This window comes from Panicum virgatum, chromosome 6K, assembly GCF_016808335.1.
Source record: "Panicum virgatum strain AP13 chromosome 6K, P.virgatum_v5, whole genome shotgun sequence".
NCBI lineage: Eukaryota > Viridiplantae > Streptophyta > Magnoliopsida > Poales > Poaceae > Panicum > Panicum virgatum.
In genome coordinates this window covers 40733295-40748219 of record NC_053141.1, presented here as the reverse complement: position 1 = coordinate 40748219, position 14925 = coordinate 40733295, and the positions used below count along the sequence as shown (strand labels likewise).

Genomic DNA, 14925 nt, shown 5'->3' with positions numbered 1-14925 from the left:
CCTACCAATTTTGTACAAGCCTATGATCACCATATGCAACACTCTTGCCAAAGATGACATGCATCTAAAGGATGGATCTTGAGATTTAAATAAAAATACATTAAATTGGTATTTAAAATAGATCAAGATACATTGATCAAATGAAAAACTTTATGTAACAAAAGTTGTAGATATTGTTTCATAGAATCCAGAACAGTTGAGTCTGTATTTTTTTGATTTTGTTAGGATTTTATATCGATTTTACAAGTTCACTGTTTAATGCGCTCTAGGCGTCAGGATCTAAATGTAAATTTTTTTTACATTTAGGTCCTGTCGCCAACTGGATGGGCGAGAGTCACCATGTCGGCCATTAAGGCACCTATTTTTTAAAATTTCCCTATTTGACATATATTTTTGAATTTTTTTTAAATATAAAAATGAAAAAAGCGCCCCGCAGCAGCGTCTGCCTTTCTGCTTCGCGAGCGCTTTGCCTGTTCTGCCACGCAGACGCAGCCACTGGAGAAGAGAACTGAACTGAACTGCGCCTCCGGGGCGGCGGCTGTCGGTCTGCCACCGCCGCGGCGGTACCACCGGCGAGCGAGAAAATGGCGGCCGACGAGATAGCGAGCAGCAGCGGCCGCTGTTCCCGGTATGGTGCCCGTTTGCGTCGCCATCCGTCTTTGGGATGAACTTTGCGATAAGGAAGGTATCCAGCGGAGGAGGAGCATCGCCAAAAGGGGCGGGGCGCGACCCCCCGGCCTCACCGGGCGCGCCACTTCACCCTCGGTTTTTTCTGCCCCGACGGGCTTGGAATCTCCCGTCGCTTTTTCCTTCCAGTATACAAGTGCCCGCCTGCCGCCGCGGTGCCGTCGGCCGGGTCCTGTGCGCATCGGCTGTTCGATGAATTGCCCGCATGGCGACGAGGCTTCCTCGTGCTGGTCTCCTCGTCTTTGCGGTCCTTCTGGCCGCGTTCCGGCTGGCCGATTCGTCAACAGGTGATCATTTGCGTCGTGGGACCCTCGGGGAACTCTGATCCGCTTTCACTGTGCATCGGCTGACGGCTCGCTTCGTCTGCCATGGTGCTGTGTTCATGTTTCTTCGTTGTTGCAGACAATAGTTCCTCCAAGGTCAGGGCGGTGAACCTGGGAGGCTGGCTGGTGGTGGAGGGGTGGATCAAGCCCTCCTTGTTTGACGGCGTTCCAAACCGCGACATGCTCGTAGGTCTTCTGCTGGCTGTTGCAGCTCACGCATGGGCAATGCTGTGGCTCGTTTTGTTTTCTTCTTCTCATGTGAGCGCCTGGTTTGCTTCAGGATGGCACGCAGGTGCAGCTCAAGTCAGTGGGGCTTCAGAAGTACGTGTGTGCGGGCGATGGTGGCGGCAGCAATGTGACGGTGGACCGGGATGCCGCTTCCTCATGGGAGACCTTCAAGGTGTGTAATTTGCCTGCCCTGTGCTCTTTTGTTGCCAAAACTGTGCAAGGAAACTGAACTGCATTTTTGTTGGCGCCTTGGATCTCTTGCCAGCTATGGAGAATTTCTATGAATGAATTTCAGTTCCGCTGCTTCAATGGTCAGTTCTTGACAGCAAGTGATGGCGATGTCATCTCAGCGACAGCAGATTCACCAGGGGACTTTGAAACATTTTACATCGAGAGGAACAATACACTGCTTCATATCAAGCTTTTAAATGGGAGTTATTTGCAGGTATTGTTCGTACTATGTTCAGAAATGGAAGCAGTTATGCCCTGTCATTATATCCATTGTGATGAAACGAGAACTAACAGCTTAACCTTCAGAAACAACGTCTAGAAAGTTGACAAACACTACATTATTCAGGTCACAGACAATAATCAGCTTACTTCAAATTACCCTTCCCAACCAGGATGGGACGATGCTATGGCAACATTTGAGATGACAATTGTTGCCAATAACTTGCATGGAGACTACCAGCTTGCCAATGGATATGGGCCTGACAAGGCAAAGTCAGTCTTTGAAGTAAGTTCCAAATCCATAGCTTTATCATTTCCTCCAAGCTTGCAGTGCACAGTTTTTGTTTGCTTATATTACAATTTACAGGAACACCGGAAGAACTTTGTGAGTGGAAGTGATTTCTCTTTCATCTCGCAGAATGGTATCAATGCAGTCAGGATTCCAGTTGGATGGTGGATTGCATATGATCCTGATCCACCTGCTCCATTTATTGGTGGTTCCCTGAATGCCCTCGATAGAGCATTCCATTGGGCACAGTAGGTCTAGTCTCTAAAGTGCTCTTGATTGTTCTTTTCACAAAATTTCCCTTTTGAAATTTTGAGACTGCATTGTATCGGGTTCTGATTTTGAGATCAGGATTTATGGCTTGAAGTGCATCATTGATCTCCACGCGGCTCCTGGATCTCAAAATGGAATGGAGCACAGTGCTAGCAGAGATGGTTCAGTAGATTGGCCTTCGGAAGCTAACATACAGAAAACATTGGATGTCATTAATTTTCTTGCTCAAAGGTAAGAATCATTGTTTCATTGTATGTTATAGGACGACAGTTTTCCTTTATTGGAAAAAGGTTTTCTTCATCGTGCCATGAGTATGGTATGTAAAGGCATCGACAAGATGCGAATAGGCTTTGGTTGTTTATATCCTTGGCAGACCTTAAGAATACAAGGCCATGTACATTGTACAGACATGCAGAACATTGATAATTTTTTCGGTCGCAAGAATACTTTAGGAGATATGGGAACTTGTTACCAATATGATTTTCCTTTTCATGCTTGCAGTCTTGAACCGTAAAAGCATTGTTAAATTTGTGCAATATAATCAGGAAATACATAACAGTAAGGGGAGTAGAGGGCATGTTTTGGTTCAATTAAAATCTATTAAAAATAGCATGAGCCAAAAGCATCTTAGTCTGACCAGGCATTTCCTTAGTCCTGACATGGGCATGCTGTGTTTTTACCTGCAGATATGCAGACAATCCCTGTCTCCTAGGTATTGAGCTTTTGAATGAACCTTCTGCAGCTGCAGTCCCACTAGACACTCTAGTGTCATATTACAAAACAGGCTACCAGATTGTACGAAGTTATTCAGACACTGCTTACGTCATATTCTGCCAGAGGATTGGGAATGCAGACCCAATGGAGCTTTACCAGGCATACCTGGGTGCAACTAACACGGTTGTAGACTTACATTACTACAACCTCTTTGATCCTTATTTTGAAAAACTGAATGCAACAGAGAACATACAGTTCATTTACAAGAACAGGCTGCCTCAAGTACAGTCCTTGAATAGTGCAAATGGACCTCTTGTTTTTATCGGTAGGTCCTGCAAACTCAATTCAAACTCTTCTGTTTATGCAGACCATCCTATATCAAAACGCTAAATTCATTCAAATATCTTATATAGTTCATTTAAATTTTTCAGATTCATTTAATCAAATTGGTTCTCACTCCCACTTTGGAAAGATGCTTTCTCCGTTTCTTGTACCAGACGCTATTTCCTCTTACTGTGTACCTCATAGGTACACCTTTATGCTAATTTGTTTAACCCCTGGTGTTATGATATTCAGGAGAGTGGGTAAATGAATGGAATGTGACAAACGCTTCACAAGTCCAATATCAATTGTTTGGAAACGCGCAATTACAGGTCTACGGTGAAGCATCCTTTGGCTGGTCTTATTGGACAGTCAAGTGCAACAGTGTGCACTGGGACTATGAATGGAACATAAGGAATAGGTATCTTATTGGTAAGATGCTCATATTGCCACTTCTCTTCTGCTGCTTTCAGCATCCTATATTTTTTATACAGCCTTTTTAATCTCCATTGTCATACTCTGGAGTTAGACGATGTTTACTCTTCAAATCAGCTAAGTCAGTTAACTCGATGATCTGCTATCATTAGGGTAACAGAATCCCATGACAAATAGCTCATGCAGTTGAGCTTAGAGTTTCATTGCGGTAACAGAATCCGGTGCTATCATTGTCATCATTTCAGAAGAAAAAGGATCTTCTATAATTAGTGTTATTAATGCTCATGTTGCTTGATGAAGCAGCAAACGCCTCCTTTTAAATTTTTGCTTCAGTACGTCCATCCTTTCCTGCTTTGACATGACATGACATGATCCTTTTGTTTCCGTTGCAGGTGGTTCACTACTCATAAGCCCAAACTACATGTTGCTTGTGGGAGGATGCCTCATGTACCTTTTGTCCGCATTGACATGATAGTAGAAACTTACCTACAGAAGGTAGTCTTGATTGTCCCTACGCAAAGGAAGATAGTCGGGTAGCGGCTCGCTAAAAAGTCTATGCAAAGCGCTCCTAAATCTATGGACTACGGTTCATTCGTTTCCCATGTTTATTTACAAGTATTCTCTCTTTTTTTGTTCGCGAGACTTGGTAAAACAGACCTAACGGATTAACACCAGGAAATGGAGATAAAGGCCTTTGCTGAAAAACCAAAAGAAGGTCCACTGACCCTGAACTCTTCCTGCTTATCTGCTTATCTGAGGCCCTGTTTAGTCCCACCCATAACCCCCGTAAACGGAAAAAAAAACGTCACATCGAATATTTCGACACATGCATGGAGTACTAAATGAAGTCTATTTATAAAACTTTTTTGCATGGATGGGCTGTAAATCACGAGACGAATCTAATGAGCCTACTTAATCTATGATTTTGCAACAGTGATGCTACAGTAATCATCCGCTATTATGGATTAATCCTGGATTAATTAGTATCATTAGATTCGTCTTGCGATTTACAATCCATCTGTGCAAAAAGTTTTGTAAATAGACTTCATTTAGTACTTCAAATTAGCAAAATTCTTTCGCAAATTTTTTTTTGCGTTTCAACTAAACAGGACCTGAATGTAAAGGAAAACCACTCGCCAGTGATGTAAAGCGTGGACAGAGACAGTGAGAACGAGATTCCACCGTTATCTCTAAAGGGACTGAACCCTCTGAATCATCTTTTTTTTAGAGCAACCCTCTGAATCATCTGATTCGCCCTCCCGTTTCCCTGCCTGCAAAAACAGCACGAGCCCGGGGCCATCTGGCCGATGAGTGCGGGTACGGCACGGTGCCGTTGCTTCCCCGGCCCCGCTCGCGCCACCCGCTCTCACCCGTCGGTTTCCCTCGCGTCGCCACGGTTCCAGAAGGGGAGCTCCCCGTGCCGAGTGCCAGCAGGTCAGTGCCCCGTCGCCGGAAAAATTGATGGGCGCGGCAAGTGGTCGGTGGCCACGTCTCTTTACGTGACGGGCGGGGATCCGCCGGAGCCGGCGCCCGTCGGCAACGGGTTCGCGCCCCGTACGCGCCGCCGCCATCACGGCGGCCGACGCGTACGTCCAGCGGCAGGTTTTCTTGCACCCAAGGTTTTTTTTCCATTGCCTTTTCGGTTTTCACGCACCGGTTCGCCCCGTTCATGTCGCCGGAGGTACCGGCGGCCGGCGGCGCCATTGCCATCTAAATTGACCTGGTCCCGCATGTCAGTGAGAGGGCGGTACCGCTGGCAAGTCCTACCAGTCACGGAGTGGCCTAGCCCGGTGCCGGCGGAGAAAAACCACACCATGCGGCCGGCCCAGCCGGCCGTTCCGTCGGAGCTGCCGGGTTTGACCGGGAGCGCGCACGGACGTGGAGGAGACGGCCATAAACAACGCTGCGCTCCCTGACCAGTGCCCACGCAAAGGTCGCTTGGTATGGTCGTTGCCGACGACGACTCCACCGCCGATCGCAAGTCACCAGCAACAGCGGCATCACTGACCGTTCAATCCTGCTCCTGCCATGCTCGACCTACCGCGATTAGAAAAAGTAACGCAGATCGTAGGAGCATGATGTTGTTGCCGAGACGAATTGTGGTAAGGTTGAGGCGAAAAGCGCCCAAATCCAAGTTAAAAAAGGACCGACCGCTGGCTACAAATTTTTTTCTCTCCCAATTTTAAGCAGCTCGTACACCTGCTGGCTGCAGCTCCCTGGAATTTGGATCCACGTGTCGGTGGAGCCTGCCGGCTGCCGGCCGGCCGGCCCGACCTCGTTGATCGCATCAAAGTTGCGTGCCAGGACGAACCGGAGCAGATGGCGACACCAGCATTGTTTGCGCTCGCGTGCACGCAGGAAGCCGAGCCGGCGCGCCGCGGGAAGAAGCCCCCACATGTTGCAGGCCGCAGGCGTGCAGGGGCGTCGCGGTCTCGCGTGGATCCAACGACGGCGGGTGCACGGCGGCGGCGCCCTCTACTCTTTCACTCTCGACCCACGTCTGGACGGCACGCTCGCCACCACTCCGCGCGCGCGCTCCCCATTAATACTCCCACCGGAAACGGAGACGAGGGACGAGTACCCGTCTACCCAACCCGACCACCACCCTCCGGTTAGACCCCAGCTGGATTCATAGCCAGGTAGAGGTAGCTACCTAGCTCCCCTCCATGGGTCCGAGCACGAGCAATGGCCGGCGGCGGCTCCTGGTCCTCGCCGCGGCCGCGCTGGCCGGCGCGGGCGCGGACACCGCGACGGCGCAGCAGGGCCCGCCGACGGGGCCGGGGCCCAGCTACTTCGACCCCAAGAGCTTCAACCCGTCCATGGCGATCGTCATGGTGGTGCTCGTCACGGCCTTCTTCCTGCTCGGCTTCTTCTCCATCTACCTGCGTCGCTGCGCGGGGCCCCCGCTGGGCGGGCCCGGCGAGCACCACCACCACCCCGCGGGCGGGAATGGGATCGGGTTCGCGTCGCGCTCCAGGAGGCCGCGCGGGCTGGACCGCGCCGTGCTCGAGTCGTTCCCGACCATGGCCTACGCCGACGTCCGGGCGCACCGGGCCGGGAAGGGCGAGCTCGAGTGCGCCGTCTGCCTCAGCGAGTTCGACGACGACGAGACGCTCCGGCTGCTGCTGCCCAGGTGCGCCCACGCGTTCCACGCCGACTGCATCGACGCCTGGCTCGCGTCGCACGTCACCTGCCCCGTCTGCCGCGCCGTCCTCGCCCCGGACCACGAGGCCCCCACGGCGGCGGCGCCACCGTTGGCGCTGGCGGGCGTCGTGCCCGCCGCGGAGCAGGACGCCCATGCGGTGCCGGTGCCGGAGCAGCCGGAGCAGGCGGTGGTCGTCGCCGTCGATGCCGAGGAGACGGAGGAGGAGAGGATCAGGAGGGAGGAAGCCGCCGAGCTGATGCGGATCGGCAGCGTCAAGCGCGCGCTGCGCACCAAGTCGGGGCGGCGGCCCGCGCAGTTCCCGCGCTCGCACACCACGGGGCACTCGCTCGCCGCGCCCGCCGCCGCCGCAGCCGAGTCCTCGGAGCGGTACACGCTGCGGTTGCCCGAGCACGTGCTCCGGGAGGTCGTCGCGGCGGGCAACCTCCGGCGGTCGGCGAGCGTCCAGACGGGCGGTGACGGGAGCGCGCGGCGCGGCTTCCTCGGCGCCGCCCGAGCCGGGAGGAGCGTCCGGCTCGGCAGCTCAGACCGGTGGCCCAACATGTCGATGCTGGCGCGCACCTTCTCCGCGAGGCTGCCGGCGTGGGGCTCCGTGCGGCGCGGCGAGGCTGACGCGCCGGCCAAGGGCGCGAAGGTCGCCGGCGACGGCAAGGCCGTGGAGCAGTGCGACGGCGGGGCGTGACCACTTGGCGCCAATGTTTGACGTGGCGTTTTTCTTCTACCGTTAGGTCCAAGTGCTCAGAGTACAGTATCCCGGTAAAAAAGTTAGGAACGTGTCCTTGTCGTCGCCGTGACTCTCTTTTTTGGCGGCAAATCAGAGTGGGCGACAGGTTGTGTATATAACTTTAACTGTCGGTAAAAAAAACAAATTCTGCATTCCTTTGGTTCGTTACAATCAGGGAGGTAACACATTCTTGTGATGATGAGAATCCAGGGAAAATGTTGCTAATATGTTTTAAACGCCTGAATATTTTTCTTTCTTTCTTCAGTCGATCAAGAACGTCAATGTCTATTAGATGCTAATCAAACTAGCCTATTGCCGCTCACTGGCATTTGGTTGTCAACTACAGTTCTACACTCTCCATCAATTTTCAGGCACCTGAAGTGTATAAGTCTCCACAAATCCTATTAGCCAGCACCACCTACCAGTTTCAAATCCCCACCAAAAGCATGAAAGGGATGAATAAATCAGCATTTTTAGTTCTGAAAAACTCCATTTCATAGTCCTCAACTACACTCTGAGTCTCTGAGTCAACTTGTCAACATTCAATTATAAAATCGTTCATTCTTCAATGTTTGACTATTAAATCATTTATTTTTCAACCCATCACAAGTTCAGATGGATTTCCGGGTGACGTGATGAGGTGGCAACGTACCGAATGTAAAATGCCTATTGAAACTTGAAATTTGGTAAAGTATCATTAACAGCTTTTGAAAAAAAAATATAATTTAACATGAATTATCTACATAATTTTGTACTTTTAAAAAATCGCTAAAAATAGGTTTTTTATGTATATACATTTGATAATTTTTTTGAGAGGGCCACTCGATCTATATGAGAACTCTAAAACTTCACAATTGTCTCTAAAATGGAATTTGTTCAATTTATGTGTATGCTTCTGCTGTATTCCATTCTGTTGGAGTGGACCACATCTAGTGTGTGAGTGTCCACTTCTCATGGAGGTTAAACTCCATAAGAACATATTTTGAGTACGTCAAGTACGATCCTACAACTAAACCATCCGGTGCATTTATCAGCTTTTCCATCAATTGATTTCAACCGTCAGATCTGGATTAATTAAGCTACAATACTCGAAGTTGTATGTACAGTACTTGCTCTAACCATAACAGTTGTCCTCTACACGCTGCCCATAAAAAATTACCATATCCATACGTTTTTTTCTATCTCCAAATGAGTAAGAGTAAATGGCCACTACTGTGTCCATCTCATGTAACAGGCCCATGCACACATCGAAACAACAACTACTCCTACTTGCAGGCAAACACATCAGCTCGTTAAGACAACATTTATTTTTGCAGCTACCAGCTCGAGACAAGGTGTGAAACAAGTAAAGGGTGTTCTTTTAATTTCCAAGCACGGAGTTTTGACAATGATCAGATCGAAGTGCTTTCAACATTATATCATTTTTCCTTGTGAACCGGTTAATGTCTGGATTAATTATTGCGACACAGATCACCTATTTTTTTCTTCAAAAAAGTCGTATGATTTCGCTTTCGGTTTCGCCATCACACCTAGCAATAATGGTATTACAAAATCGAACATTGTCTATATGACAAGACTGAATTCTCAACCATGTTGGATTGCGCCTGGTCGACTGAGTCAATCTCTAGAAAGTCTACAGAACACTGAGTGATCGACCCACGGCAAGATCAAAACAGCATGAAGAGCTAGCCTGTAACCATTTGATTTCAAACTCAGCCTGATGTACCTCCGTCCTAAAATATAACAACTTTTAGATTTGGTCAAAGTCAAACATTTTCATCTTTGACCAATAATATCTACAAAAATAATTACTTTTAAATAGAAAAGATTACATGTTATGATTGTTGGTTTCATTATGAATAAACTAATGTCAGTTTTATGTTGTCAATCTTTATGTATTTTTTTATCATCTAAGACCAAAGTTGAAAAGGCTTGACTTGGAGAAAATCTAAAAATATCCATACTCTGAGACAGAGGGAGTACCAATTTTAGTTGCATAGGCGTATATTAGCACTTAAGCTAGCACATGCACGTCCAGGGAGCACATAGTTGTAAGTGCGTTCAGTCCAACTAGTTGTGCTTCAAATCCAAATAGTAAGGCAAGCACGGGTGGTTATTTCACAATTGCATCAAAATTCCTTCAAAGTGCTGAAAGTCTAAGTATCCATATGCCAATTTGGTAGCAAAGGAGAAAGACAACAGACAATCAACAATTCAGCATAGCATCCATATTTGAGTTTACTCCTGTGTAATAGAAGGAATATTTTAGCAGTGTTTCGACCATTTCTAGGTAAATGCATCTTCAACCTCGCAAGAGGTTCTTCCTCTAAATGGAACACGTGCCAAGGCACATTCTCTAAAAGAAAACTTATGGAGCTGAAAATTCTGGACTGTAGCAGTCTACTAGCAGGTCAACATGGAAAATTATTTACCCTTTTTCTTTTCTTTCTGCGAGTCCAACCAATAAAACCATGGGCCGGACAGACTCAATTTCAAACTAGGTTTTGAAAAATGCCAAACTGTGTCTTCCGAAATGTTGAAAAGCACAAAAATGATAAGCCTACTTATTAGCTATGAAGATCATTGGTAGCATTCTATGATTCTAAACGTTATGATTGTTCAAAATCGTAATTCATGAAATAGTTAAAAGATCAAGATTTTTACATGGGCTCAATATATGAAGAAGGAATTCTACCAAATATTGACCAATTTAAAAATTCTTATGATACAATCAAATGATTATTTTGTAAAAAAAAGTTATGACAAAGGAAGATGACTATGTTAAGAAAAATGGTTAGGGCAACTATTTTCAAAGATCAAATAATGTAAATAGAGATATCTTTGTTATATTCTCTTATCCTCATAATGGATCAAACTCAATAACAAAATCGCTCATAATGAAACTATAATAAGGGTGGGCCACGTTAACCTATTCGATGGATGTTCCAAGGTTTCCGGGTCCGTCTAAGTCAAAGGAGACGGTGGGCCTCTGCAAAGTGGGCTACAAGTTTTCTAAGCCCATGTAAAATGCCGGATACTGCTTAGCGGAACAACATAGTCGGAGTCTTCTCCAACCTTCCTTCCCCTTCTCCACAGTAGATCGGGGCGAACCGAGGGCGACTTCGGTTTCCGACGCCGGATCTGCAGGATCCCCTCCTCCTCCGGCGTCCTTGCTGGCGATGGAGGACGAGGGGGTCCTCGGAAATGGTGTCCAGTGTACATACCCTCCTCTTCCTAGGTGTAGGTAGTCTAGGGTTAGGTTTGGCCATGCTGCCGGGGCGGCGTGGCTCTGTCGACCTGGGCTGCTGCGGCTCCTGCAAGCGACGACGATGTGGTTGCGGTGAAGCCAGATCGAGTATCGACGCGGCCTTCTTGGGCATCCCCGGCGGTTTCCCAATCCTTGCGAGTGGCGGCAGTTTGCAGGTTTGTTGGTCTGTACCCATGGCGTGGTCGCATGGGTTCTTTTGTGCCTCAATGGCGGCAGGTGTCTGCTGTTCGGCGAGGATATTTGTACTCCGAGGCGGCTCCGGCGACGGGTGCTGCAGCTCAGAGGTTAGTCTATTCCTACCTTGTGAAATCGGGTTGGAGTTTGTCTTTCGGTGTCTCTTTGCTGCTGGTCGAGTCACCAGCGGATCTTGGAGTGCCAGTTCTCCTTCGCCTCGGCGATGGATTCTATGGGCGTTCATCGACTCAAGAGTGCATCGATTGCTTCGGTGCGCCATTTGCTGCCAAGGTTGGTTCAAAAAAGTTGAAGTGGCTTCTTCAGAAGCTTCCTCGTCGAGTTGGAGCTCGGCTTCAAGTCGTTGGGTCGTCGTTGGCCGGCGGCTCCGATCACCAGCATTGAGGATCACCGGGAGAGTGTTACAAGGACATGGTTGTAATTTTTATCTTTTTAGGGATGTTCTTGTAAGTTGTCAGTGCAAAATGTTAAATCAATAAAGAAAACGACCCAGTTTCTCAAAAAAAAAATGTAAAATGCCGGATGGATGCTCATAAAGGATAGTTGTCGCGCTGGGGCCCATAGTGCATAGACTGGTCAAGCCCTTAATCACTTATAGAAATAGTTATCCCTCAAAAAAAACTTATAGAAATAGTTTATACCTGTATACATTTTTGTATATTGAAAAATGTTGCTTATTTGACCATACAACCAAATCTCTCATATTTATATTCCATGTGTTTTAGTAAAGCCTCTTCATTCTCTATTTTATATTTCATATCCATTTGATGTTTGCTATAAACTTGTGTGTGGTGCTCTTTACTATCCCAATAAGCTATGGTTAAAGGGCATGGTATATGATATCTTTTTTATTTTTGGTTAGGACAAGCGTCCACTTATGTAATCTCATTGCAACATAGATTTGCTGCTAGAGAAAATAAGAAAAAATACAACCATAAAATTAAATCAATGACAAGTCTATTGTTGTTGTTTTATCTATTAATCATTTTTGCATGTAGAAGTAGCTCTTTAAAGCAATGTCAAAGAGAATGAATTCAGACACTCGTGAGTAAATTGAGCATGCTTATGGAGTTGTGGTGAACATGCTCATCCAGATTTGAGTTCTTGACTAGATTCATATGCTTCCAATTTTCTTATTTATATCAGAAATTATTGGACGCTATTCTTTTTATTGGTAAACAACATGTCGGATGATAACAAAGCGTGTGTGATGAATTTATCAATCTCAAGCTTTGCTGCCTCATTTTTTCGGAGGTACTGAGAGGTAAGATTGCATACGTATTTTTATATGGCTGAATATGCATGAGTGTATGTGAGCATGAGTGTACGTGAGCGTATGACGTTTTCGGAAAGAAAAATAGGAATATATCATGTGCAAATCAACATTTCCGTAAAAACTATGCGAACTTCAATTTGGGCCATCGGATCAACATCCAAGGGGCATAAGGAGGGAGGTAATTTTACAATTAACCACCCGTCCTTGAATTAGGTAATCACACTTTTACAAATCCTCCCTCCCACTCTCCCTGCGTCCTCCTCTTGGATATTGATCCAATGATCCAGATTGAAGTTTGCATAGTTTTTACGAATAGGTTGATTTGCACCTGTTGCCAAGAAAAATACACGCAAGTGTGGTCATGCCGCGTTCTTGTTTTTAGGCGTAGGACAGCAAATGCTTTTACGACAGCTGAGGACATCTCACCGCGAAAAATATCTTCAGAAAACTACATAACAGTAGCTGAACCATCATCTTGCCTTGTCATGTCCAAACCTCCAACGCCGCACCGCGTACGATTGTCATTTTCCTTCAGTGAACGCCGGGGCGCCACGGCAAACACCCCCGCCGGTTGCGCCACTCTGCTCCTGAATCATCTCCGGCCCTCTCCGCACTCCACAGCAATGGCGGAAACTCCTCTGCATCACTCCACCGATCCGTTCACAGACGGCGAGCACAATGAGCACGACCCTGCCGTGCCCGCGTCGGACGCCGCAACATGCGGCGCGGACGGCGGCGGCATCCTCGTCGTCGATTTCGACGTCCTCGTCAACGGCGCCGCCGATCGACGGGCGCGGGCCATCCGGGACCTCGGCCGCGCGTGCGAGGACTGGGGCTTCTTCATGGTAGGACTGGAACTCTGGCGCTGCACGATTTGTTCTTCCTGCTACGTAGTAGATACAAGACTCTCGTCTCGATTTTTAATGGAGTGCATCGATCGATCTGGCACGAACGACACGAAGGTGGTCAACCATGGGGTGCCCGAGGAGCTCAAGGAGGCAACAATGGAGACGTGCAGGGAGCTGTTCAGCTTACCGGAGGAGGAGAAGGTGGAGTACTTGGAGGCCGGGCCGATGGATCCTGTCCGAATCGGGACGGGCTTCTTCTCCGTCGTCGACGGCGTCAGGTACTGGAGGGACTACCTGAAGATGTTCGCGCACCCTGAGCTCCACTGCCCTGCAAATCCACCAAAATTAAGGTACTGGCACAACTGCACAAGTGCCAAGCAATCAGTTTGTTGCCCTGCGTCTGTCTGCTTTGGCACCATACCCATCGCTGCAGCAACGACGTGTGATCCGTGGCTGTCATCAGGGACGTTGCTGCCGAGTACTCGGCCAAGAAGAGAGCCCTGATGCTGGTGCTCGCCAGGGCGATCTCCGAGAGCTTGGGCCTCGACGGCGGTCGAATTCCGGAGGCCATGGGCCTCGAGTCGTGCTTCCAGATCCTCGTCGCCAACCACTACCCGCCGTGCTCCGGTCCGGGCGGCGCGGGCATGGGGCTGCCCGCGCACTCGGACCACGGCTTCCTCACCCTGCTCTTCCAGAACGGCGTCGACGGGCTCCAGGTCGAGCGCGGCGGGCGGTGGCGCCTCGCTAAGCCCCTCCCCGGCGCGTTCTTCGTCATCGCCGGCGACCAGCTGGAGGTAAGAATTGAAGAACACGAGCTCCTATGTCGTGTGATCGTGTCACGGTTATGAGCACGCCGGCAATGTCATGCCACTGATGTTCGTGTCCGACTAATAATTAGATCGTGAGCAACGGGAGATACAAGGGCGCGCTCCACCGCGCGGTGGTCGGCGGCGAGCGCGCGAGGATGTCCGTGGTGAGCATGATCTCGCCGTGCCTGGACGCCGTGGTCGCACCGGTCCTGGAGCTGGTACCCGACGGCCGGGGCCTCGAGTTCCGGGGCGTCAGGTACCGGGACTACATGGAGCATCAGCAGAGCAACAAGCTCTACGGGAAGGCAGCGCTGGACATCGCCCGGGTGAAGCGTGACATCGCAGCCTGAGAATTGAGATCAAACGAACTGCTCTGCTAAGGCCCTGTTTGTTTCGGTGGCCACCAGTCGCGCGATACCCAAACTCGCGATGGAGAAAAGCCCAGATTCCCTCGCTTCCTGCATAAGGGGCGTTTCAGTTAAAAAAAATGAACTGACGCTCGCGACCGTGATGGAGATAAGCGCGTCTGTCGCGAGGCGTTCGGCGGGATTCTTCCCTTTCCTTCGCCGCCGCCGCAGAAATCGCGGTTCCAAATAGGGCCTAAACAAAATACTAAGGGACTGTTTGTTTTTTAAGAATTTTTAAAATCTCTGTCACATTAAAAGAAATCTTACTATTTAGGAGTATCAAATAAAATATATTTATAATTTTTTTTGACAGATGAGTGTTAATTCGCAAGACGAATCTAATGAGCCTAATTAATTCATAAACTACTACAGTAATACTCAGTAACCATCGGTTAATTATGAATTAATATACCTCATTAGATTCGTCTCGCAGTTTAGTCCCAGAGTTCTGCAATTAGTTTTATAATTAGACTTTATTTAATATTTTTAAATGCTAAGATTATCTTTGAACGTGACATGGT

The 14925-nt window shown here is 48.4% G+C and overlaps 3 protein-coding genes across 5 annotated transcripts; all 3 read left to right on the top strand.

Annotated features, from left to right (window-relative positions):
* Window positions 1-456: 456 nt before the first annotated feature.
* On the top strand, window positions 457-4345 carry LOC120712668 (probable glucan 1,3-beta-glucosidase A). Of its 3 annotated transcripts, none has more exons than XR_005690973.1 (10): window positions 457-974; window positions 1090-1196; window positions 1291-1410; window positions 1504-1683; window positions 1816-1974; window positions 2056-2225; window positions 2326-2478; window positions 2934-3286; window positions 3393-3714; window positions 4110-4323. XR_005690973.1 is itself a non-coding variant. In XM_039998511.1 (10 exons), the coding sequence occupies exons 1-10, from the start codon at window positions 893-895 to the stop codon at window positions 4187-4189; spliced, it is 1581 nt and encodes a 526-aa protein (XP_039854445.1). In that variant the 5' UTR covers window positions 458-892; the 3' UTR covers window positions 4190-4345. The 3 variants fall into 3 exon arrangements, 1 of the variants encoding a protein (XP_039854445.1); XM_039998511.1 differs by having other exon boundaries at window positions 458-974; window positions 3538-3714; window positions 4110-4345; XR_005690974.1 differs by having other exon boundaries at window positions 1862-1974; window positions 2056-2478; window positions 3538-3714; window positions 4110-4324.
* A 1558-nt stretch (window positions 4346-5903) lies between these two features.
* On the top strand, window positions 5904-7831 carry LOC120712667 (E3 ubiquitin-protein ligase ATL6-like). The gene has a single exon (XM_039998509.1). It carries the CDS (start codon window positions 6384-6386, stop codon window positions 7560-7562), a length of 1179 nt encoding a protein of 392 aa, XP_039854443.1. The 5' UTR covers window positions 5904-6383; the 3' UTR covers window positions 7563-7831.
* A 5016-nt stretch (window positions 7832-12847) lies between these two features.
* LOC120712666 (2-oxoglutarate-dependent dioxygenase 19-like) lies at window positions 12848-14712 on the top strand. Its single transcript, XM_039998508.1, has 4 exons — window positions 12848-13185; window positions 13303-13538; window positions 13652-13982; window positions 14087-14712. Exons 1-4 carry the CDS (start codon window positions 12964-12966, stop codon window positions 14345-14347), a joined length of 1050 nt encoding a protein of 349 aa, XP_039854442.1. The 5' UTR covers window positions 12848-12963; the 3' UTR covers window positions 14348-14712.
* Window positions 14713-14925: the final 213 nt, after the last annotated feature.

Bases quoted from the DNA above. Each gene is read 5' to 3' on its own strand.
- LOC120712668 (XM_039998511.1), top strand. From the start codon at position 893: ATGGCGACGAGGCTTCCTCGTGCTGGTCTCCTCGTCTTTGCGGTCCTT. The intron at 1,197-1,290 runs GTAGGTCTTCTG...GGTTTGCTTCAG, and splicing joins TTCCAAACCGCGACATGCTC to GATGGCACGCAGGTGCAGCT. The intron at 3,287-3,537 runs GTAGGTCCTGCA...TATGATATTCAG, and splicing joins TGGACCTCTTGTTTTTATCG to GAGAGTGGGTAAATGAATGG.
- LOC120712667 (XM_039998509.1), top strand. From the start codon at position 6,384: ATGGGTCCGAGCACGAGCAATGGCCGGCGGCGGCTCCTGGTCCTCGCC.
- LOC120712666 (XM_039998508.1), top strand. From the start codon at position 12,964: ATGGCGGAAACTCCTCTGCATCACTCCACCGATCCGTTCACAGACGGC. The intron at 13,186-13,302 runs GTAGGACTGGAA...AACGACACGAAG, and splicing joins AGGACTGGGGCTTCTTCATG to GTGGTCAACCATGGGGTGCC. The intron at 13,983-14,086 runs GTAAGAATTGAA...ACTAATAATTAG, and splicing joins TCGCCGGCGACCAGCTGGAG to ATCGTGAGCAACGGGAGATA.